General features: G+C 44.6%; 1 protein-coding gene across 2 annotated transcripts in view; it reads right to left on the bottom strand.

Moving 5' to 3' along the window:
• Positions 1 to 22,754, bottom strand: part of TMEFF2 (transmembrane protein with EGF like and two follistatin like domains 2) — a 1,330,598-nt gene extending 1,307,844 nt beyond the window's left edge. Inside the window, exons 1-2 of one of the 2 annotated variants that reach the window (XM_075319057.1) lie at positions 22,446 to 22,754; positions 17,241 to 17,350 (exon numbers count right to left, since the gene is read on the bottom strand). In XM_075319057.1, coding sequence (XP_075175172.1) covers positions 17,241 to 17,350; positions 22,446 to 22,608 — 273 coding nt within the window. In that variant the 5' untranslated portion in view covers positions 22,609 to 22,754. The remainder of the gene's footprint in view (positions 1 to 17,240; positions 17,351 to 22,445) is intronic. The other variant, XM_075319058.1, reaches the window with a different exon arrangement.
• Between the last annotated feature and the right edge of the window lie 823 nt (positions 22,755 to 23,577).

The raw sequence follows: 23,577 nt of genomic DNA, 5'->3' as shown, positions 1-23,577 counted from the left end.
CTGTTTGACAGCTCACCAGCGACCATGTAGCGATGCAGCAGCGATCCTGACCAGGTCAGATCGCTGGTCGGATCGCTGCTGCATCGCTAAAGTGTGAAGGTACCCTTAGACTTGGATTATCCAATTATTGTGGACTACAAGCCACCAATCACAAGTTTGTACTTTTGTTGTTTTATTGTTAGGGGTTTGTGTGTTTCTTTTCTTGTCTTTTTTTGTTCCAAGAATGGCGTCGGACCGAAGACATCACGTCAAGATTGGATAATTGTAAAATTTAAAGATTTCAGATAGTGTGTCATGTTCCATGACTTGACAATCAAACATATTGTATTGTTTTTATTACACTGCTATGTAATCAGTTTGCCTCATTTAGAAGTTTGTCCTCCCGCTCTGTAGCTGCTCCGAAGTCAGTAATCCATGCCTTTTGCCACATTCTGTGTTTGTCAGCCATGTTTTGAGGCTCATGTCTTGCAGCTCTTGTTTAGAATTGTCTTTTTTACCTACTATAACTGTGCATAATATTCAGCGGGAAGATAAACCACTTCTTCCGGAATCTTCATACTTGCCTCTGCATTTGAGTTAATCTATCTGACAAAGTCTCTACGTGTAAGTAGTGGTACATACGGACACCCACAGAAATGGTGTCTCAATTGCTCCCCACTTGTGGCTTAGTTATGGAGTCAGAATAACAATTACAGTTTAAGTTCTTATATCCTCTACTGAATAACAAGTCTAGTGTAATTCTATATAATAGTACTCCTCTTAGAAATGTATACATACTGTATGTTAATAGCGTAGGAAAGTAATGGTACCACCAAGAACGGTAATCGATTTATACATTTTTAAGAGACATGAGGGAAAGTCAAAATGAAGAGCTATTAAAAAGATGCTCCAGAATATTATGTTACAGATATAATACTAGCAAGCGAAGAACACTATGGAAAATTAATGTATTTCTAAAAGCATATTATTGCTAACAAGGACCTGGCAGTTTTCAGTTTTCACTATTTTTTGAGTCTGAAAATTAAGTGAAAAGGTAAAATAAATTAGTATAACTTTACATTGATTAGATATTAAACAATAATTTATGTAAAGGGTACAGGAAAATATCCCATATTTTAAACTATTGGGCAATCATAGAAAGCTATATAAAGTTTATTCACAAGGGTAAAGGATGCTAAAGTGATTGTTTCATCTTAATAAACCATTTCCCAATTTCTTCATGCAAAATCAGCTGTCTCGGGAGAAGGCATTACAGCAATCATCTGATCATGGAAGCAGCTCACATATTAAGGGGCTATCTGTGATGTGATAGAGATGTGACGAGAAACCAAAGGACCCCTATCAGTTTGATTTTTAGTCACACAACTTCGTAATTGGTTCTGGTTTCATGAACTGTAATATTATCATGCTCTGTGCTAGAAACAAGAACCAGTATCATAATTTCTGAATTATCAGAAACCAGATTAAAGGAATTTCAATGTATTTTGAGACCAGCAACCACAAATCGACTGAACACTGATAATATGGTGATGAAAATGATCTTGTTAGAAGTAGGTTACATTTCATTACTGCCCCGAATAGTACATTTTAAAAGCTGCCCTTTATCATAAAGTTCTCATAAATGTAAGCTTTAAAGTTAGAGTGATTTCTCATGTGATTAAATTTCACGCATGTAATCTCTTCAGAGGAATCACTGAATGTGATTTATCACGTGAAATTAATTGTCCTCAAGAAATTGGCTAAAAAATACTGTATTTCCAGCAACCTCTTCCTGTCCAGATGAACATCTCTTGACATCAGTGATTAATTAACTACCCCATTAAACTCAATAAATGATACTAATTTCCTGAAGTTCATGCATTGTAACTTTGAGTGTTTGAAGATTATCACCCAGTCAACGATTAAAGATATCTTGTGTAGCAAAACTCATTCAAAACAGGTACAAAACAAAGGTTACATAAATGAATCACCGATCATTGCTTAGGAAAACAAAGCCAGCACATCTGGATGCGACCAGGATATACTTATCACTGTAATATGTGCAGATACGTGACTGAGCACTGCTGCCTTACATGAATTTTGCTTATTCTCCCTGTGTTTGCATGCTTTTTCTGCCATATTCCCCAAAATATATACTGTTGGATTAATTGACTTCATACAAAAATTTACCCCACTGTAAAAAATATTGAATGGTAAATATGCATAAACTTTATACATTTCTTAAAGTATAGTAAGATAACGAATTCTGAAATAATCTAAAGTGTTGGAAGAATAATAATAACACTAAGGGGCACTTTGCACACTGCGACATCGCAGGTGCGATGTCGGTGGGGTCAAATTGAAAATGACGCACTTCTGGCATCGCATGCGACATCGCAGTGTGTAAAGGCTGGGTGATACGATTAACGAGCGCAAAAGCGTCGTAATCGTATCATCGGTGCAGCGTCGGCGTAATCCATGATTACGCTGACGCGACGGTCCGATGTTGTTCCTCGCTCCTGCGGCATCACACATCGCTGTGTGTGAAGTCGCAGGAGCGAGGAACGTCTCCTACCGGCCTCACTGCGGCTTCCGTAGGATATGCGGAAGGAAGGAGGTGGGCAGGATGTTTACATCCTGCTCATCTCCGCCCCTCCGCTCTGATTGGCTGCCTGCCGTGTGACGTCGCAGTGACGCCGCACGACCCGCCCCCTTAACAAGGAGGCGGGTCGCCGGCCACAGGGACGTCGCACGTCAGGTGAGTGTGTGTGTGAAGCTGGCGTAGCGATAACTTTCGCTACGCCAGCTATCACCACATATCGCTGCTGCGACGGGGGCGGGCACTATCGCACTCGGCATCGCAGCATCGGGCTGCAATGTCGTAGTGTGCAAAGCCCGCCTAAGACTGTCATCAGATTTTTGCTACCTTATATGAGAACAGCATGATATAAGGACAGAGACCCTGATTCCAATGTAACTTACTTTACTTGGTGCTGCAATTTTGATAAAATAATTGTTTTATCTGCTTCAGACCCACCGATTGTCTAAATGCTGAGCTCTGTTAAAACCTGCACACACCACTGATTGGTAGCTTTCCGTACACTGTGCATAGGCAGAAATCTGCCAATCAATGGTAGCAGGTAGGGTTATACAGAGGTCATGAGTATCAAAAATTACAGAGGAGTAGTGTTACTAGTCCTTTAGTGATCATTGTCTTCTGATAAGACAGTAATTTTATCTACTCTGGGCAAGCAGCCTAGAAAGTAACACATTTCTGGAATAACGGTCTCTGCCCCTACATTTTGCTGCTCTCCGATTTGGTGGCAAAAACCTGGTGATAGATTCCCTTTAACAAGGTTGTTTTGCACCACTTATTTGCATAATGGAAGATGAGCTGGTGATGGCACTTGTAATTATACATATAGGGTACATAGTAGACAGGGGCGAATAGTCAGGGACCGAGATGGACGGACGAACCGAGGAGAGCATGGGTCAGAACAAAGTAGCAGCGAGGCAGGACCGTTCAGGAAAATCAACAGAGCCAGTAACACACGCTGCAGAGCATAAACTATCACTGGCACTGAACCGGAGGTGCAGCACCAAGATATAGTGTCCTGGAAAATAGAACGAGGGAGAAATTAACCCCCTTACATGCCCAGGCCAGAGCTGGGAGAAACCACAGCGGCGGATACCGGCTTGGATCATGATACCTACATTATGAGTGCTGTTGGAGTACCCTGCTGTAACCAGTACCAGAAGAGTGATCCAAAATAAATATGCCAGTCATTGAATAGGAGATTTCAATGTTACTTTCCACTCAATAAAAATATGCGCTGGTCAGGTAATGTACACACAGGTACAAGTCTCCATTAAAGATAACATATCTGAAAAATGAGGAATGCTGCACATTTTCATTGAAGATGTAGCCCTTTGCAACAAACACATAGGGCAGAATTTGTGGAAAATTTGCAAGAAGATCCACAGTAAATGTGCAAATTACTCAGTGAATTTCAGCCCCTAAGTTTAGTTTCTGTGTGGATATACGTGAACTGCAATCATTCCTATGTCTGTGTTTTCAGCACACGACTACCACACAATAAACAATAAAACTTATTCAGATTAGTCCATTTTGATACTATATGTATGATGAAGCACTATTTATTTTTCATTGCTGAAATTTGAGACACATTACCTTTTCTTTTCGTCGGCACCATATAACTTTTTGGGTTTCTTCCATCACTGTTTTTAAGGGTATGGGGTTAACCAAGCGGTTTATATACCATGATAATGTTCTTTGAATCGGTCACTACAATTCAGTCATTTACAATATAAAAACACTATTATTTATAAACTTTGTTAAAATTAATTTCTTCAACATTTTAGTCCCGCTAGGACACCTTACAATCTGCTTCCATAATGCAATTGTATACCAAACTATTATTGATTAACATTAATAAATTGGCAGGCAATATATTAGGACTTCCACGTGGCAGAATTTTAGGCCAGTTTCACATTTTGGGTTTCATGGATGAACCAGCTAGCCATAGGTCTCCTGAGTCAAATTAAACAGCTTTATAGACATATGTGAGGTTGTTAGGAGATCCGCGGCCAGTCTGCACATTGTGGTCCACACATTGTGAATTTCGGCTTATTTAAAGGGGTTGTCTGGCCTTCGGGTACAAGTCTGTAATCACTCTATGTAAATGCAGACTTGTGAATCTTCACAGCCTGCACTGCGTGCTATGAAGATTCTTAGCTACCAGTGCAAGACGAAGGCGGTCATACAAATTGTGTACTTCTGGCCACATTCAGACTAGACGTACCCAGGCTCACTCAATTCTAGTCTGCAGAGCAAGACTGCACACATCTAGTCAGGATGCAAATCACATTTGTACGAAGACCAGATAACCCCTTTGGGCTGGCCTGAATCTCATGGAGTAATTCTACCTTAATTAAAAGAACTCAATGTATGACTTTGTCATGTTAGTAAAGGAAGTGGACTGCTGTGAACGTGGCCTGTTTTCATTGATACCTGATGTCATTCATCATCCTAGTAAGCATCATTTATAGGTCATGTGACTCAAGATAATCGCTATTTAGTATGCCCTGTATACAATACTATTGGAGCATGTACAGAACAGTTTCTGCTAAAAATAAGAATACAGAGGACACTGAGAACAGCACACATTGTGAATATCTATCAAATGCTTTGCTACAACGATAGCCTGAGCGCCAGCGTATTCGACCCTCCAGCAGGACCTACTAGGTATTGATATGTGGGCGATACGAAGGGCAGTCTTGAGCCTTTTATTGTGATAATCCATCAGCAGCCCATAATTGTACAGCAGGTGACTAATGTATAGATAGATGGAGCTACTGACCAAGACATCTATTGACTGAAGCTGCTTGGATTCTTGCTCTCAACTATCCTCGCCATTTCAGCTGGAGCCTATGTATGGAATTTCAGCACCTGCTACTAATCGCATGGGTAGTACTTGTGCGAACAACATGCTGTATACTGTATATCTGTCATGGACAACTAGCTGAGAAGTGCTTTTGAAGAATATATATGTCATATCATATTGCACTAAGCATTTGCAGAAAAAAATAATTTTGGTCACATTGTTTTATTTTGCTCCATTAATGCATTTTTAATAACATTTCTAGATAAGGCTATAAGAAAAGCATCAGGGAAATACAAACCCGGAGCATGATGCAGTTTGAAAAAACTGCCAACGACCCAAAAGCATTGTAAGTAGTGCAATTTATATTTTATTCTATATTATTGAAGTTTATAAAACCCTCTGGCTGTACAGAAAACTCAAAAGCGGCACTAAAATCTTATGAAAAATGCCACGTCACAAAAATGATGCTTATGTTTGAAACCGGCATTAGAAAATGTGTGCAAAGAACACTCAGATCCTGTCCTGTTATATATGAATATTCTGCCTTATAATAAGCGATTACAGACACCACATGTCTGGTTAATAACCCGTTATTTTGTATACTGCATCTTATCCTAAATCCAAAATCTCTCGAGCGCTAACATCTCGGAGCACAAAGGCAGCAGATCACACAGCAGCAGCACGATGCAAAACTAGAAAGCACAGTACGGTGGAGAAAAAGCTACCATGTCTGGATTAATTGCAGCCATATGCTGTAATACAATAGAGGCAGAAGGTTAGAGAATTTAGATAATATGGACATTATCAGTGTGTAATGCTAACATCAACCTGGAGATGGAAAGCAATATGCCAAACGATTACATATTACATGAGAGAACGCAGGATTATCATTCTTGTATATTTAGAAACCCAATTGTTTAGCATTGTAATTTAAAACTGAGCGTTTGTAATAAATATCACAGGATATTTGTTGGTTTATGCTTAAGGATATGTGCGCATGGTAAGTATTTGGCTGCAGAAATTTCTGCACCATTTTTGCACCTAATGGCAGGAAAAATGCAATGGAAAAATGCTAATTTTTGCAGATTTTGTTTTGTTTCTTTATCAAAGTTTTGATAGCTTTTGCATGCATTTTTCAACTGAATTCAATGGATGGAAAAATGCTGCAAAAACACTAAAAGAAATTCCATGCTGATTATTTTCTACACCAAATCTGCAAGGAGAAAATACTCAATGTGTGCCTACACTTCAGGATTCTCATTGACTTTGCTGGCATCAGGAATTGCTCTCAGTTTTCTGATAAAAACACACTGTGTGCACACAGACTAAGTGTCCCAGTACAAAGATCATGTGCATTGACCTGCAAAGCAGAACAAAGAGTCCTTAGAGGTCTAGGGCTCATGCGCACGTTGCGTAATTGCATGCATTTACACTGCGTATTGCACTGCAGCGTAAATGCATGCGTCCTGCATCCCCTGCACAATCTATGAAGACTGTGCATGACACATGTGCACTTTGCTTTTACGAACGCAGCGATTTGGGTGCCAAAATTTTGACCCAAATCCGTGCGTTCATAAAAGCAGCATGTCAATTATTCTGTGCGCTATGGATGCAGCTCACACTGTCTATGGTGGGGGCAGCATCCCGAGCGCATGAAATCTGTTTTTTTTTGTACAAAAAACTGCATCCAATTATGCATTGTTTCTGCAGCGAATTGACACACACACGTGCTGTCAAATCGCTGCAGAATATTCAGCAGTTACGTGCGCATGAGCCCTTAGGAGAGAATAACTGTGCAATGCAACACGGAGTGGAAAAGACCTGTATGTAAAATTCATGGCACATAGAGGTGCAGCATGAGTCCCACAACATTGATCTGGTCGCATGAAAATGCCCTTCACTCAGAACATCATAATGGCTGATGTCATCATGCAAATGTTATATAAATCATCATATGTTTGGTTTGCACTGCTTATATCCTAAACTGCTCTGCTACCATTGACCTGTGCTGCTGTGAAGAAGATGGAGTCATGTGGCATAAAAATGGCTGTTTACTGAGTCTGTGCGTATCAAAGTCTCTGACTTCATCAGGATATGGCAGCGGCTTGAGGTAGGCACAGGCACGAAGTTGCTCGATGCAAAACAGGAAGATTTATTGTAATCCATAAATCTCCCATTTAAGAAGGTCTCCACTCAGGTCTGCACGTGATCACAAGTCATCTCACTTTCATTCAGACTTGAGTTCAAAAGTGTTTTCACCTCTACTTCCAGACATGAGATTTATGGACTACAATAAATCTTCCTGTTTTGCATGACTCCATCTTCTTGACATTAGTGCAGGTCAATACACTTTTTCCATTCTGATCGATCCCCTGACTCGTGGAGCCCATGCAACAGCAGTAGTCTTCATTTATATGCCTGAAGGTGAGCACATAGGTCAGTACTTCTACCTGTATACCCAGATAGGACACATTGCATTTCTCATTTTAGCTCTCTGCCATTGCCATACTGTGCACTTACATAATAATATTAATTAGTGAATAATAGTGTCATTGTGATTAGAGATGAGTGGACTCATGAATGTTAAGGTTCTGCGGGTTCTGTTCTAGACCCAGACTTGCCCAGAACTTCATTGAAAGTCACTTATTGGCAGTTTGGCTCTCCGTCTTTCCGGAGGCGGGTGGGCAGGGATTTTCTCATTTTGTTTTGTGCACACTACATGCGCTAACGCTAATTTTATTCCCAGTACGAGTCATTCAAACACTGCAAGCGGCTCACGCTGGGACGAGCACTGAGTGTACCTGATCACAGCAATGTTCACATGAGTGCTTTATATATGTAAAGCAGCTGAACTCTGAATTCGGACATTCATTTTTTGTAAAGTCTGTGTTCACTACAAACACCGAAATCAAAAGTTCAGGTTCACTCATCTCTAATTATACACATAAACTCTTGGTGACCATTGTTTCAGTGATGTTGTCATTCTCCTGAAACCTACATTATACCACCTGACCTATAAGCAGCTCTTCAATTTTCCCACAAAAATGTTTCACTTGAACAGAATAAGTAAAGGCACAAATAACGTTTACAATAATTCCTAATACCTTGTGTCAGGTCTGTGGACCATCCATGCTATGAATACTGCCAAACTCAACATTAGTCAGGAACTGTGCATGTGGAATCACATCAGTTCAGTTGTGAAGAGCAGCCGGTCAATTAAACCAGTGACAGACTCTGAATATACCGTATTATTCGGATTATAAGACGCACTTTCCTCCCATGAATTTCGGAGGAAAATGAAGGGTGCATCTTATAATCTAAATGTCGCTTACTGGGGGGGTGGTTGTGGAGAATGGTAACAGCAGGCAGGGGCGATGTTACGGGCTGTGTGCTGCAGGCGCTGTGCTGCTGGAGCTGTGCGATGGGCGCTGTACTGGGCTGTGGGCGGTGAGGCAGGGGCTATCCTGAAGATGTCGGCGGTGTGGGCTTCAGATGACGGCACACGGCTCTCAGCTTTAGATCTCATCTGCGCACGCGCCGCCTCCAGTCCATTGGTATCCCAACAGCAGACTTAAGAAAAATGGCACCCAGAGATGGCGCGTGCACAGATGAGATCTCAGCTTGTCATTGAGCCGATAACACAATCTGTGCACACACCGACTCTGGGCACCATTTCTTTGAAGCTCACAGTGCCGCTGAACAACTGGGACATCAGCCGCACCGCACGAAGCAATGCACTGCTCCACGTGACCCAGCTCCACGACCGCTGCCGCCCCTCCTGGCAAGACACCACCGGATTAGAAGACGGGGTGCATCTTATAATCCAGTGTGTCTTATAAAACGAAAAATACGGTACGTCTATTCCAGTTTATCAAAAATTGAAGGAACTAAACAGAGATTTCCAATCAAGTAATGGGTTTCAAAGAAAAATTTTTGTTTGTTTTCTTCATGCCCAATTTTATACAGCATACACCCCATACTGTATAGTTACATTGTACAGTCACTGTAGGTCTCCTCCAGAATAATGTATCTGATCTCCAGTGTTACGAGACAAGACATTTTCTCATAAAAGTCATGTTGATATTTTCAGTGTTTGCTGCAGTGAATGATAAACCTGAGTTGCAAATATTCTTCAGGGAAAGTAGATAAAGAAAAAACTCCAGTCCGTGTTAAGCCTGAGGTTAACGTCCACAACACTATTGAGTTTTCACAATGTGAAAGGAAAGGGTAAGGTATCTCAGGACTTGATGGCACATAAGTAGATGATGGCAGCTTAGAAGTAGCATTCTGCTATGTCACGTAGGCCCCTGAGACATTGTGTACCATAATTTAATATTTCTGCAATAAAAACAACAAGGTTACAACTGTTAATCCAGCAGACTGGAAATCCTCTGCAAATGGCCAGTATCAGTCAGATTAGCAGACTTTATTTTCTATTCCTAGTCTTATTTTATTCTGATGATCATAATCCTAATAGTAATAATAGAAATAATAGTGATATAATCTTCATACAGCAGCTTGAAGATCAACTCTGTGCAGGTTTTTCTCACAGTGAAACTTCCCAGGGCAGAACTACAATATGAGGTACATATCTGACAACGGTGCTCAGAAATAAGAAGAGACGTTGCTAATTGTATTAATGTCCTACATTGCTGAATTTCTCTATCCCCTTCCTCACCAATATTGGTTGCACTAATAAAATAGTTGCATGTATGTGTGAGGTCAAATCATACAAATATGATAATAGTAGCAACAAATCTGTCATCACTTTGTGGTTATACATGAATGACATGCCATAAGTCACCAGTGCAAATAATCAGCTGTATTTCTTCTATTTACCAATGTAGTACAGATGGCACACAATTAGGTTTGCTTATAATGTAGTGACATTGTAAGCATGGCAACTCTCATACAAAGCAAATTAAAGGTGGCCTACACACATCCTATACAAACTACAATAACTATGTAGTGTTCTGTACCACTTGTGTTAAAAGGAACTTGTCATGTTAAAAAAACACTATTAACCTGCAGATGTGGGGTTAATCTGCAGGTTAATAGCCTTCTGTTGCTGCCTGGAGCCCACACTGAGACCCCGATGTCGGGAGGAAATGAAATGTATTCCTCCCAATAGCCTCAAGTTTCAGACATAGGGGTGAACCAGCTCTTTAAATCAGTCAGTGTCGGGGTGCAGTAACAGCCGCCACTCACTAAGCACACAGCAGTGACTGAAGTCACACCAGCTCACCCCGAAGACTGAAAGCCTAAGGCTGGCAGGAGGAATAAAGTTAATTGCCTCCCAGCAGTTGGGCTCTCATTGCCATAGCCGGCAGGTTCCGAATGCTAATAACCTGCAGACAAACCCAATATCTGCAGGCTAATAGCATATTTTTACATGACATGCTCCCTTTAAAGAAGCACTACTAGTAAAATTGTTTGCTCCCTAAACTTGTGTAATTAATAGTGTAGTATATTGTCAATGTGTAAATATACTCGCTGATTGACACCTTCTCTGGTGTCCAGCGCTGTTTCGCTCCTCTTCTGGGATACATAATGGTGATTCAGATTCTCTGGATCACACTGCTCTCTCTGTGACCCGGAAGTTAATTTTACAATATAAGTCAGTGGACTGTCCGAGTGAGGTTCTACGTATAGCAGTGTTTCTCAACTCCAGTCCTCAAGACCCACCAACAGATCATGTTTTCAGGTTTTACTCCATCAGGTTTTCAGGATTTCCTTAATGTTACACAGGTGATGGAATTATTTCCTGTCTAATATTAAGGAAAACCTGAAAACATGATCTGTTAGTGGGTCTTGAAGACTGGAGTTGAGAAACACTGTTCTATAGGCTTACATTGTAGGAGAGATGATAAAGACCGCAGTTGGCGCTCCCGATGGATCCAACAAGATAGGTAGGATCTGTTCAATAGACTATGAAGGAAGTACATTAATGTGTTAACATAACCATGTACACATAAAAGACTTTTGGCTTATTAAAAAGACTTCTTCAGGTAAAACAGAAGTTCTCCAATAAGTGTCTTGGTGCAAGACTTGCACTAAGGCACTCATTAGAGAACTTCTATTTGATCTGAAGAAGTCTTTTTAATAAGCCAGAATATGCTGTCTTTATGTGTACATTGTTATATTAACACATTCATGTACTTCCTTCATAAACCATTGAACAGACCCTACCAAATTTCATGGTATCTTGTTGGATCCATCAGGAGCGCCAACTGCGGTCTTCATCATCTCTCCTATACTGAACCTGTCACATCACAGACACAGGAGTTTTTCACTGTGGATCGACCCGGCAACAAACCCAGCAATCAGAACCAACATCAAACCTACATTACGAGTCTACCTTGTTTAGAATACAGCTGAGTGCATACACCATTTATGCACACTTCTCTTAAGCTTAATACTACGCTTAGATAAGCACTGCATCTTGTTCCCCTTCAATTTCTCCTCCATGGGGGATTTATTTTCTTCATAGGTTTACATTGTAAAAGGAACCTCCGTCTCAAAGAGCAAAGTGTGATCCAGAGAGTCTGAACCAGTTCAGGTGTGGAGCGGAATGGCGCTATATACCAGAGAAGATGTCGCTCGGTGAGTATATTTACATACACACATTACACTACACTAACATTTACACAGCTTTAGGGAATAAAAACATTAAGGAGAATTGTGGCGCCCCTGAGGCTTCCGTCGCCACAGGTCATTGCACCCCATCAGCGGTGTGATGCCCCATTCTGGGAGAGGAAGAGAGTGAACTCCGGTCCCCTGGTAAATCCACACTACACCCATTGCTAGGGACACACAGGACCAGGGAAAGTGGCAGGCAACCCTCCCATGCTGCATGCTGAGAGGGGCTGTAAGACCCATCCCTGCTCCCATAGGGTGGTAGCTTAGCAACTGGGGAGGTGGGAGGAGCCACCAGAGAGCAGATAGAGAAAGGAAGGTCAAGTTAGTTTCAGTTTACCTCAGGGAGTGAGAGAAGCAGCATGTAGTTGGAGGAGAAGAACGAGAGAAAGGAGGGAGGAGGAGGCCTGCTGAGGCAGGCAAGGAGGAGAAAGAAGAGAAGGAAAGAAAGGGTCGCAGGGCCGCGGGTAGTCCTGTAGGTACCACGAGCTGTCCTTGTTGGGTACCGAAGCCAAGGGCCCAGAGGCGCTACGAGTAGCTGCAGGCTGCGGTGGCCTGGTCCACAGTGACATCGGTGGAGTGATTAGCTGCGACAGGGGACGGTCCCTAGAAACTGGAGGAGTGAAAAGACAATCTCCAAACAGTAAAAACCGAGGCCCAGGGACGTTGTAAGCACCCAGGGCCAGAACCCAGAGCAGCCCTTCAGAAAAGGGGTAATCAGCCGACAGGTGACCCCCCAGCCTGGAGGCTGTAATGGAGGCCAAGCCAAGTCCATCTTAACAAAGGCAAGGCTAGTGAAGACAGCAGAGAAAGAGACACTAAGAGAAAGGGTACCGGATTTCACACTCTGAATCACCCAGAAGACGGAGGTCCCTGACAGCGGTCCCGGCAGTCCAAGGGTTCTGCCTGCCCTGACAAGAACTGTGAGTAAAAGAACTTGAACTGCACCTCTGAAGTCGCCTCAGTTATTTCATCTGCATAGACATTTACAAGCACCAACTGTGCCCCGGCATTGCTCCACCTGTGGGGAGCAGTACTACCATTGCTGCCATAATATCATCCCGGAGGCCTCACACAGCAGCGGCGGCTTATTAGCCGCATACCACAGGTGGCGTCACGAACACAAACTTTAACTTAAGCCACTTATTCTACTGACACCCACCAGGGCCACGGAGCCGGGCCCAGCCACCACTGACTACCACCGGACTAGTCCGGCCCGGCACCGAGTGTCCCATAGCCCTGGGGTGGGCGAGTCAACTTTGGCGTCACGAACAGGATTTCGTGCCCGGTCTAACCGGGTACTGTGCGCCTGAAGAACCGTGTGACAGACTGTGTACTTTACTGAGAAACCGCCGCCATTAGCGCTGCTGAGAGCGGGAAGAAGGGGGGCGTGTCAGAAGAAAGGGCGCGAAGAGAAGCCCTGCCCCCTTGTCCAAGAAAAGCGCGCAAAGCGGTGCCCGCCATAGAAGGCGGAGGAAGAAAAGATGGCGCGTGAAGAAGCTAAAAGGATGGACGCCGAGCAATGAGCGGCCAAAGGAGGAGTGGCCGAGCCGGGACACGCACCTCAGAACCGGGTTGTGTCCTGCGTCCTGGAGAGCGGAGAAGATCCAGCAGCCGCTGCAGAGCCGGGTAAAGAGAGTGACACCCCCAGCCGGCGGAGCCCGGATTGCCAGGTGGGGTTCCTGCCCGGTCCTCCTGCAGGCGCGCATGCCACGACCGCAGCTCCGATACCAGCACCCTGCAGCAAGACAGCGACCACCAGAACACCGGAGATGCAACTGAGGGGTGAGTCATTTAATGCCCCCTACCAGAATTATGGGGGATTTGCCCGAACCGTGCAACGGACTGGAAGTGCACACTTAGAGTTTTCTTTATAAGAAGTTCGCAACGTTCACTGATATGTGCCTCCCATAAAGGGAAGAAATGTTTTATTGTTTTATGTTTTGCATAACAAAAATTTTGCAGTTTCTCCACATGTTTTTGTTGTTTTTCAGCCCGAGGACGTGCTGGGATTTGCTGTGGGGGAGTGTGGCGCCCCTGAGGCTTCCGTCGCCACAGGTCATTGCACCCCATCAGCGGTGTGATGCCCCATTCTGGGAGAGGAAGAGAGTGAACTCCGGTCCCCTGGTAAATCCACACTACACCCATTGCTAGGGACACACAGGACCAGGGAGAGTGGCAGGCAACCCTCCCATGCTGCATGCTGAGAGGGGCTGTAAGACCCATCCCTGCTCCCATAGGGTGGTAGCTTAGCAACTGGGGAGGTGGGAGGAGCCACCAGAGAGCAGATAGAGAAAGGAAGGTCAAGTTAGTTTCAGTTTACCTCAGGGAGTGAGAGAAGCAGCATGTAGTTGGAGGAGAAGAACGAGAGAAAGGAGGGAGGAGGAGGCCTGCTGAGGCAGGCAAGGAGGAGAAAGAAGAGAAGGAAAGAAAGGGTCGCAGGGCCGCGGGTAGTCCTGTAGGTACCACGAGCTGTCCTTGTTGGGTACCGAAGCCGAGGGCCCAGAGGCGCTACGAGTAGCTGCAGGCTGCGGTGGCCTGGTCCACAGTGACATCGGTGGAGTGATTAGCTGCGACAGGGGACGGTCCCTAGAAACTGGAGGAGTGAAAAGACAATCTCCAAACAGTAAAAACCGAGGCCCAGGGACGTTGTAAGCACCCAGGGCCAGAACCCAGAGCAGCCCTTCAGAAAAGGGGTAATCAGCCGACAGGTGACCCCCCAGCCTGGAGGCTGTAATGGAGGCCAAGCCAAGTCCATCTTAACAAAGGCAAGGCTAGTGAAGACAGCAGAGAAAGAGACACTAAGAGAAAGGGTACCGGATTTCACACTCTGAATCACCCAGAAGACGGAGGTCCCTGACAGCGGTCCCGGCAGTCCAAGGGTTCTGCCTGCCCTGACAAGAACTGTGAGTAAAAGAACTTGAACTGCACCTCTGAAGTCGCCTCAGTTATTTCATCTGCATAGACATTTACAAGCACCAACTGTGCCCCGGGCATTGCTCCACCTGTGGGGAGCAGTACTACCATTGCTGCCATAATATCATCCCGGAGGCCTCACACAGCAGCGGCGGCTTATTAGCCGCATACCACAGGTGGCGTCACGAACACAAACTTTAACTTAAGCCACTTATTCTACTGACACCCACCAGGGCCACGGAGCCGGGCCCAGCCACCACTGACTACCACCGGACTAGTCCGGCCCGGCACCGAGTGTCCCATAGCCCTGGGGTGGGCGAGTCAGAATGCTTCTTTAAGAATTGTTACATCTGTATATAAAAGGGTGAACTAACTTAGTTCCTATACATATATATATATATATATATATATATATATATATATATATATATATATATATATATATATATATATATATATAATATAATATATATTTTAGCAATCTGTCATAGTTCCTAAATGGCAAAGTACAGTATCATGAAGTATATTCATAAGCTATGGCTATGTTGGGTCCTACACAATGGACACAATGGACAAATGTGCTATTTTTCAAGTGTAATTTTAATACTTTACCAATGAATAACAGCAATCCCTTATATAATCACCATGTCAGTGCGTGTTTTTTCTATGTGGATAACATACTAGGCCAATATAGTATAGCAATCCTAACAGAAGGACATGATGGACAACAATCACCATGCTCTTTCCACATCCATTAGAGCACGATGTGAGAGATAACGGCAGATTTATAATGCTCAGTTTTTCTTATTTGACTCAAATTGAGATCTACAGCCATTCTTAGATTTGTGTCTATTAATTTTACCTAAGAACTACAAATCCGGCTTCCAAAATTCTACACTGCAAGTATCTGAAACCATCCTTGTAACACAGGGCTTTTTTCTGCTACAGCATAAAAACGTTCTTTTGCAATGAATTTCTAGCATGTCTATGAAGGGTCATTTATTTTGTAACATGCGCACTTTATGGGGGTCTAAAAGCTCCAATAAATGTATAAACCTATAAAGGAGATGTGGGGGACATTCTATGAGGAGGTCACACCTGTATTATGTTATACACTAAGATTTCTCTTTACATCACAAATACATATCTTGATATAGACTAATCACAACATATCAGTTGACTTTGCCACAATCAGGTTTCATTCTTCCGCTCAGATTTTAGCATCACTAGATTTTTGGTTACTGTAAAAAGCATCTCTGACCTTTTCTATTATTAAACCAGTTTTTCACTCAATTTCTATTTAAATGATGCAGTAAGCTCTGAAATATGAAAATAAATCATCCTGCCTCACTGCTCCTCTCCCAGAGCTGTTCATTCCCTCGCCTGTCTCCAAACATCATGCTCTGGCTGGATGGACAAATCATCAAAGAGGTGAACAACACATCACCGCTGTGGACAATGATTGGCTGCAGTGTTCACACGGGCAAACAGGATGTACAAAGCAAGTATCCGTACAACCTGGAATCAACCACTGCAGACAATCACTGGCTGAAGTGGTGATATATTGGTCACTGCAGGAGTGGTGCCTAGATAGGCGTGTTAGCATACATTGACCACTGCAGACAATCACTGGCTGAAGTGGTGATATATTGGTCACTGCAGGAGTGGCAGCTGAATAGGCGTGTGGCCACACAAGCCCATTTGGCTATATCAGAAAGTACAGACACCACAATATGTTCAATGGCTAATAAACTAAGACTGATTTTCATCAGAAGTGGTGGACACCTCAGCGCAAAAAAATAAGGCGCTTGTCTTCAGCCACAGTACTTTCAACACTTTTGGAAGCAGATACGATACACTTTATTGATCCCGAGGGAAATTATGCAGCACTGATATCACCAGTTGTCTATTTCTTCTAACACTGAGGTTGTATGGGTGGCTAATATTTCCAGCACTGATAATACTTCAATACACAAGTCGATATAAAAAGTTAGAACCAGAACTTGACACAAACTGATGCAGAGTAAAAAGGCCACAAGAGTAAAATACACCTCTGCTTTGATTCCATCTATTTCTCACAGGGCTCGTTCCAGTGGGTATCACTATTGTCAATATTTCCCCTGAAAAGCCTTTGTATTTTGACACTACTTGTTTACTTTGCCAATTTTTCCCCAGGTACCATTTCTGCTTTCAACTATACAGCCTGTAGAAAAAAAACAAATAGCTCGGAGGAAGACTGTGAAAGTAGATTCCTTTTTATGCCCACATTAGTCAATTTGAAGAATGAGATCCCAAGCTCCTTACCTTGAACTGACAATCGCATGTCACACTGTTTCCAATTCTTAAACACTCTCCATCAAATTTACAGGTATTGGTGTCACATAGAAAAAGATCATTTTCTCTGTCATCAAAACCTCAAATGCAAAAGGGAAAAAAAACAACTCAGTTTGGAGAAGTGAAGTACAGATTGGGTTTATTAGAAAATGATTTATTGAAATACTTGACTCATTTCATCTTTTATTAGGCAGGACCCTGCTCTATAGTTCTATTTTCAGAAGGGCTGATTGAATTGCTACATGTAATATGCACACAATATGCATTCATCTTGGATGGAGAAAGAATACATTTTGGTGCATACTGTGAAATCAATCTTTGGACTCTATCCAGGCAATGATGAGCATGGCACTTTATAACAAAGTGAAGAGATAATAAACAAGCATTGTTTTTTTCTGTGGCTGAGTGAAGGCTGATTGCTATTAAACGCTTCAATCTTAAGAAATAAAGGTGTCACATTATTTCCACTGACATAAAGTAAAACAGCATCTGTCGTGGATTGGCTGTGCGGAGACACTAATGGTGGGGGAGGGGGTCCTTAGAAATATCAGAGTTCAGTTTGTCTGCAACCTGATCAATCAACTCTCCAGAAAGATACAATATTAAACAGAACATATACATTAGACTTCAGATCCATTAAGATTTAGCCCTATTGATTCTTTCATTACATTCCTCTGTTTGAAACCACATCATAATATTAAAAATGAAAGAAGAGTCAGCAGGACAATGGCTGGGAGTCCTTAACATATTTATTCAGTATCTGCTCTGGGCAGAGGGATGCGTTCCACTAACCTAATAGAAGGAGAGCTGCATACATAGGGTGCAGCCATGTAGAATCCATACAATAAGCCGCACAGGATAACAGTCATTCCTTGTGGAACGCACTTTATATATTACAAGGCTAATAATCCAGAACAAATCTCCCACTGCTTTCCCAAATGATACTATTAATTCAATATAGACATCAGTGGCTTCTTATTGACAAAGACAGTAAGAGGGTAATGTTTCTGGCAGGGTCCTAAAAGCCGAAAAAAGACATGATCACCCAATTATCTTATTAAATAGGCTTCAGCCACAAAGATGATTTACAAGTGCAGTAACTCCATGGCTCATCCTTCCTTATTTAATTAGTAGATTTCACAACTTGGCAGTCAATACAACACCAGCCATGACCTGATGCTGCAGCCCAGATAGGGTTATTACCGCCGAATTATGTGCTGTTTTGTCCTAAATGTGACCCTATGATGGGGGAGGGGATGGCTATGTCATTTCATTATTCATTATTTAAATATTATTAACTCTTTTTCCCTCAATAAATACAATTTAGATAACCGATCACCGCTAGATATAAAGCGTTTATTTCCCACTTAGCCAATAATCTGCTGGAGAAGCTGCGAGATCAGGGCTAAACATCATGCTTCTGATTTCTGACACATCAAAGACAGAGATTGTCTATCATCTAGTAAAAGTGGCATATTTTCATGGCCGGAGATTCGCCTTATTTGTATGGCCACTATAGGACAGACACAGAAGTGGCCGGATCCCGGCGGAGGGGGGATTATGGCATGGGAAGCTGCAGTTTGACATGACTTAAGACTTCAGCAGTCAGGCTAAAATGTGATTTATGACAAACTAGTCTTTGTGTTGTTTGCAGCCTGTCTCCTGGTGTGAATAGACATTGGCCTATGAAAATGAAATAGTTTGTGAGCCTTCATTATACGCCATTAAAGGGGCAGGGGACTTCCTGTGAGACCACCCAGCGTAAATAATGACAGTGTCAGAGTTTACTGCTGGAATTAGGAATCATTCTCTCATGTCCTAAATCAGAGTATAATGAATGCAGCTTTTATCTGTGCAACCAGATCCATCTATACATTGCTCCATCCATTTTATATCTCATAGCAGAACATCACTCAGCACTTCTGAAATGATACAAAACATTCACTGACACAACCCTCAGCAGATCCCTCTATTCCAGGCTGCTAACAAGCAACTGTTATATCACAGACGTGGCACATCGTAAGAATAAGACCGCAGCCATAAGTATAGGAACTAATGTGACCTGTGCCCTGGACACCACTGTCAGGAATATCACCACTGTCAGGCATGTCACCACTGCCAGGAATATCAGCACTGTCAGGCATGTCACCACTGTCAGGAATATCACCACTGGCAGGCATGTCACCACTGTCAGGAATATCAGCACTGTCAGGAATGTCACCACTGTCAGGTATGTCACCACTGCCAGGAATATCAGCACTGTCAGGCATGTCACCACTGTCAGGAATATCACCACTGGCAGGCATGTCACCACTGTCAGGCATATCACCACTGGCAGGCATGTCACCACTGTCAGGAATATCACCACTGTCAGGCATGTCACCACTGTCAGGAATATCAGCACTGTCAGGTATATCACCACTGCCAGGTATATCACCACTGCCAGGTATGTCACCACTGTCAGGAATATCACCACTGTCAGGAATATCACCACTGCCAGGTATATCACCACTGTCAGGAATATCACCACTGTCAGGAATATCACCACTGTCAGGAATATCACCACTGCCAGGAATATCACCACTGTCAGGAATATCACCACTGTCAGGCATGTCACCACTGTCAGGAATATCACCACTGTCAGGCATGTCACCACTGTCAGGAATATCACCACTGTCAGGCATGTCACCACTGTCAGGAATATCAGCACTGTCAGGTATATCACCACTGCCAGGTATATCACCACTGCCAGGTATGTCACCACTGTCAGGAATATCACCACTGTCAGGAATATCACCACTGCCAGGTATATCACCACTGTCAGGAATATCACCACTGTCAGGTATGTCACCACTGTCAGGAATATCACCACTGTCAGGAATATCACCACTGCCAGGAATATCACCACTGTCAGGAATATCACCACTGTCAGGAATATCACCACTGCCAGGTATATCACCACTGTCAGGAATATCACCACTGTCAGGTATGTCACCACTGTCAGGTATATCACCACTGTCAGGAATATCACCACTGTCAGGAATATCACCACTGCCAGGTATATCACTGTCAGGTATGTCACCACTGCCAGGTATATCACCACTGTCAGGAATATCACCACTGTCAGGTATGTCACCACTGTCAGGTATATCACCACTGTCAGGAATATCACCACTGTCAGGTATGTCACCACTGCCAGGTATATCACCACTGTCAGGAATATCACCACTGTCAGGCATGTCACCACTGTCAGGTATGTCACCACTGTCAGGCATGCCACCACTGTCAGGAATATCACCACTGTCAGGCATGTCACCACTGTCAGGCATGTCACCACTGTCAGGTATGTCACCACTGCCAGGTATATCACCACTGTCAGGAATATCACCACTGTCAGGCATGTCACCACTGTCAGGAATATCACCACTGTCAGGAATATCACCACTGCCAGGTATATCACCACTGTCAGGAATATCACCACTGTCAGGTATGTCACCACTGTCAGGAATATCACCACTGTCAGGTATGTCACCACTGCCAGGTATATCACCACTGTCAGGAATATCACCACTGTCAGGTATGTCACCACTGCCAGGTATATCACCACTGTCAGGAATATCACCACTGTCAGGCATGTCACCACTGTCAGGTATGTCACCACTGTCAGGCATGTCACCACTGTCAGGAATATCACCACTGTCAGGCATGTCACCACTGTCAGGCATGTCACCACTGTCAGGTATGTCACCACTGCCAGGTATATCACCACTGTCAGGAATATCACCACTGTCAGGCATGTCACCACTCTCAGGAATATCACCACTGTCAGGTATGTCACCACTGTCAGGAATATCACCACTGTCAGGTATGTCACCACTGTCAGGAATATCACCACTGTCAGGTATGTCACCACTGTCAGGAATATCACCACTGTCAGGTATATCACCACTGTCAGGAATATCACCACTGTCAGGTATGTCACCACTGCCAGGTATATCACCACTGTCAGGAATATCACCACTGTCAGGCATGTCACCACTGTCAGGTATGTCACCACTGTCAGGAATATCACCACTGTCAGGCATGTCACCACTGTCAGGTATGTCACCACTGTCAGGCATGTCACCACTGTCAGGTATGTCACCACTGCCAGGTATGTCACCACTGTCAGGTATATCACCACTGTCAGGTATGTCACCACTGTCAGGAATATCACCACTGTCAGGTATGTCACCACTGTCAGGAATATCACCACTGTCAGGCATGTCACCACTGTCAGGTATGTCACCACTGTCAGGAATATCACCACTGTCAGGCATGTCACCACTGTCAGGTATGTCACCACTGTCAGGCATGTCACCACTGTCAGGTATGTCACCACTGCCAGGTATGTCACCACTGTCAGGAATATCACCACTGTCAGGCATGTCACCACTGTCAGGTATGTCACCACTGTCAGGCATGTCACCACTGTCAGGTATGTCACCACTGTCAGGCATGTCACCACTGTCAGGCATGTCACCACTGTCAGGCATGTCACCACTGCCAGGTATGTCACCACTGTCAGGAATATCACCACTGTCAGGTATGTCACCACTGTCAGGTATATCACTGCCAGGTATGTCACCACTGTCAGGTATATCACCACTGCCAGGTATGTCGCCACTCTCAGGTATGTCGCCACTCTCAGGTATGTCACCACTGCTAGGTATGTCCCCACTGTCAGGTATGTCGCCACTCTCAGGTATGTCACCACTGCTAGGTATGTCCCCACTGTCAGGTATGTCGCCACTCTCAGGTATGTCACCACTGCCAGGTATATCACCACTGCTAGGTATATCACCACTGTCAGGTATGTCACCACTCTCAGGTATGTCACCACTGTCAGGTATATCACCACTGCTAGGTATGTCCCCACTGTCAGGTATGTCGCCACTCTCAGGTATGTCACCACTGCCAGGTATATCACCACTGTCAGGTATGTCGCCACTCTCAGGTATGTCACCACTGCCAGGTATGTCCCCACAGATGGCTGACACTTTACCACCCAGCAACTTAACTCCACAATTAGACAAATAATACTGATGCCAGCAGTGATGAGCAGCAGCAGCACGATCCTGGAAGCAGCTCATTCATTCTATATACATAGACGAGTATAGCGAGCCTGTGTCTTACCAGAACAGTTCCAGCCTGTAGGGGTTTGGCAGTCACTTAAGGAGGTAGGAAAAGCTGCAAGTTTCCCTGGCCGGGCAATGATTAGTAATAGCGAAGGTAACAGCAGCGAGCACAGGCAATCACCAAGTGTCCAGCACGGTCTGTGAGATTCTGCCACCACCATGTCTATAGAGACAGAGACTCCCAGATGTGAATGGATGAGCAGGGACTTAGCATGACGGGATCCCCAGCAGCAGCAGCAGCAGCAGCATCCCAGCAAGTGCAGCACAATCCAGACGGCTGAGAGGAGAGCAGTGCTGAGGATGGAGGAGCAGCACAGAGAGAGCAGGGAGGAGGCAGAGCGAGGGGCGGAGAGCAGCACATACACTACATGGGAAGGCTCACAGCACCCAGACTGTGCTGCTGGGAGGCTACTGCTTGGAGCTGCTGTGGGGCCGGGGTGCTGCTGGGGGAAATGGAAGGCTGCTGGTGCTGGGGTGCTGCTGGGAGGCTACTGTAGGGCTGGGGTGCTGCTGGGGGAAGTGAGGGGGCTGCTGGGAGAAGTGGGGAGCTGCTGCTGTGGGAAGTGGAAGGCTGCTGGGGCTGGGAGGCTGCTATGGGGCTGGGGTGCTGCTGGGAGAAGTGGGGGGCTGCTGCTGTGGGACGTGGAAGGCTGCTGGGGCTGGGAGGCTGCTGTGGGGCTGGGGTGCTGCTGGGGGAAGTGGGGGGCTGCTGGGGGAAGTGGGGGGGGGACTGCTGCTAGGGCAAGTGGAAGGGTGCTGGGGTGCTGCTGAGGGAAGTGGGGAGCTGCTGGGTGAAGTGGGGGGGATGCTGCTGGGGGAAGTGGAAGGCTGCTGGTGCTGGGGTGCTTTTCGGAGGCTGCTGTGGGGCTGAGGTGCTGCTGGGGAAGTGGGGGGCTGCTGGGGGAAGTGAGGGGGATGCTGCTGGGGGAAGTGGAAGGGCGCTGGTGCTGGGATGCTGCTGGGAGGCTGCTGTGGGACTGTGGTGCTGCTGGGGGAAGTGGGACGCTGCTAGTGCTGGGGTGCTGCTGGGAGGCTGCTGCTGGGGGAAGTGGGGAGCTTCTGCTTGGAGGCTGCTTCTGGGGGATTTGGGGGGCTGCTGGAGAAGTGGGGGGGCTGCTGCTAGGGGAAAT

Source organism: Anomaloglossus baeobatrachus, chromosome 7, assembly GCF_048569485.1.
Source record: "Anomaloglossus baeobatrachus isolate aAnoBae1 chromosome 7, aAnoBae1.hap1, whole genome shotgun sequence".
NCBI classification, from domain to species: Eukaryota; Metazoa; Chordata; class Amphibia; order Anura; family Aromobatidae; genus Anomaloglossus; species Anomaloglossus baeobatrachus.
This window is presented reverse-complemented; position numbering and strand designations above follow the sequence as displayed.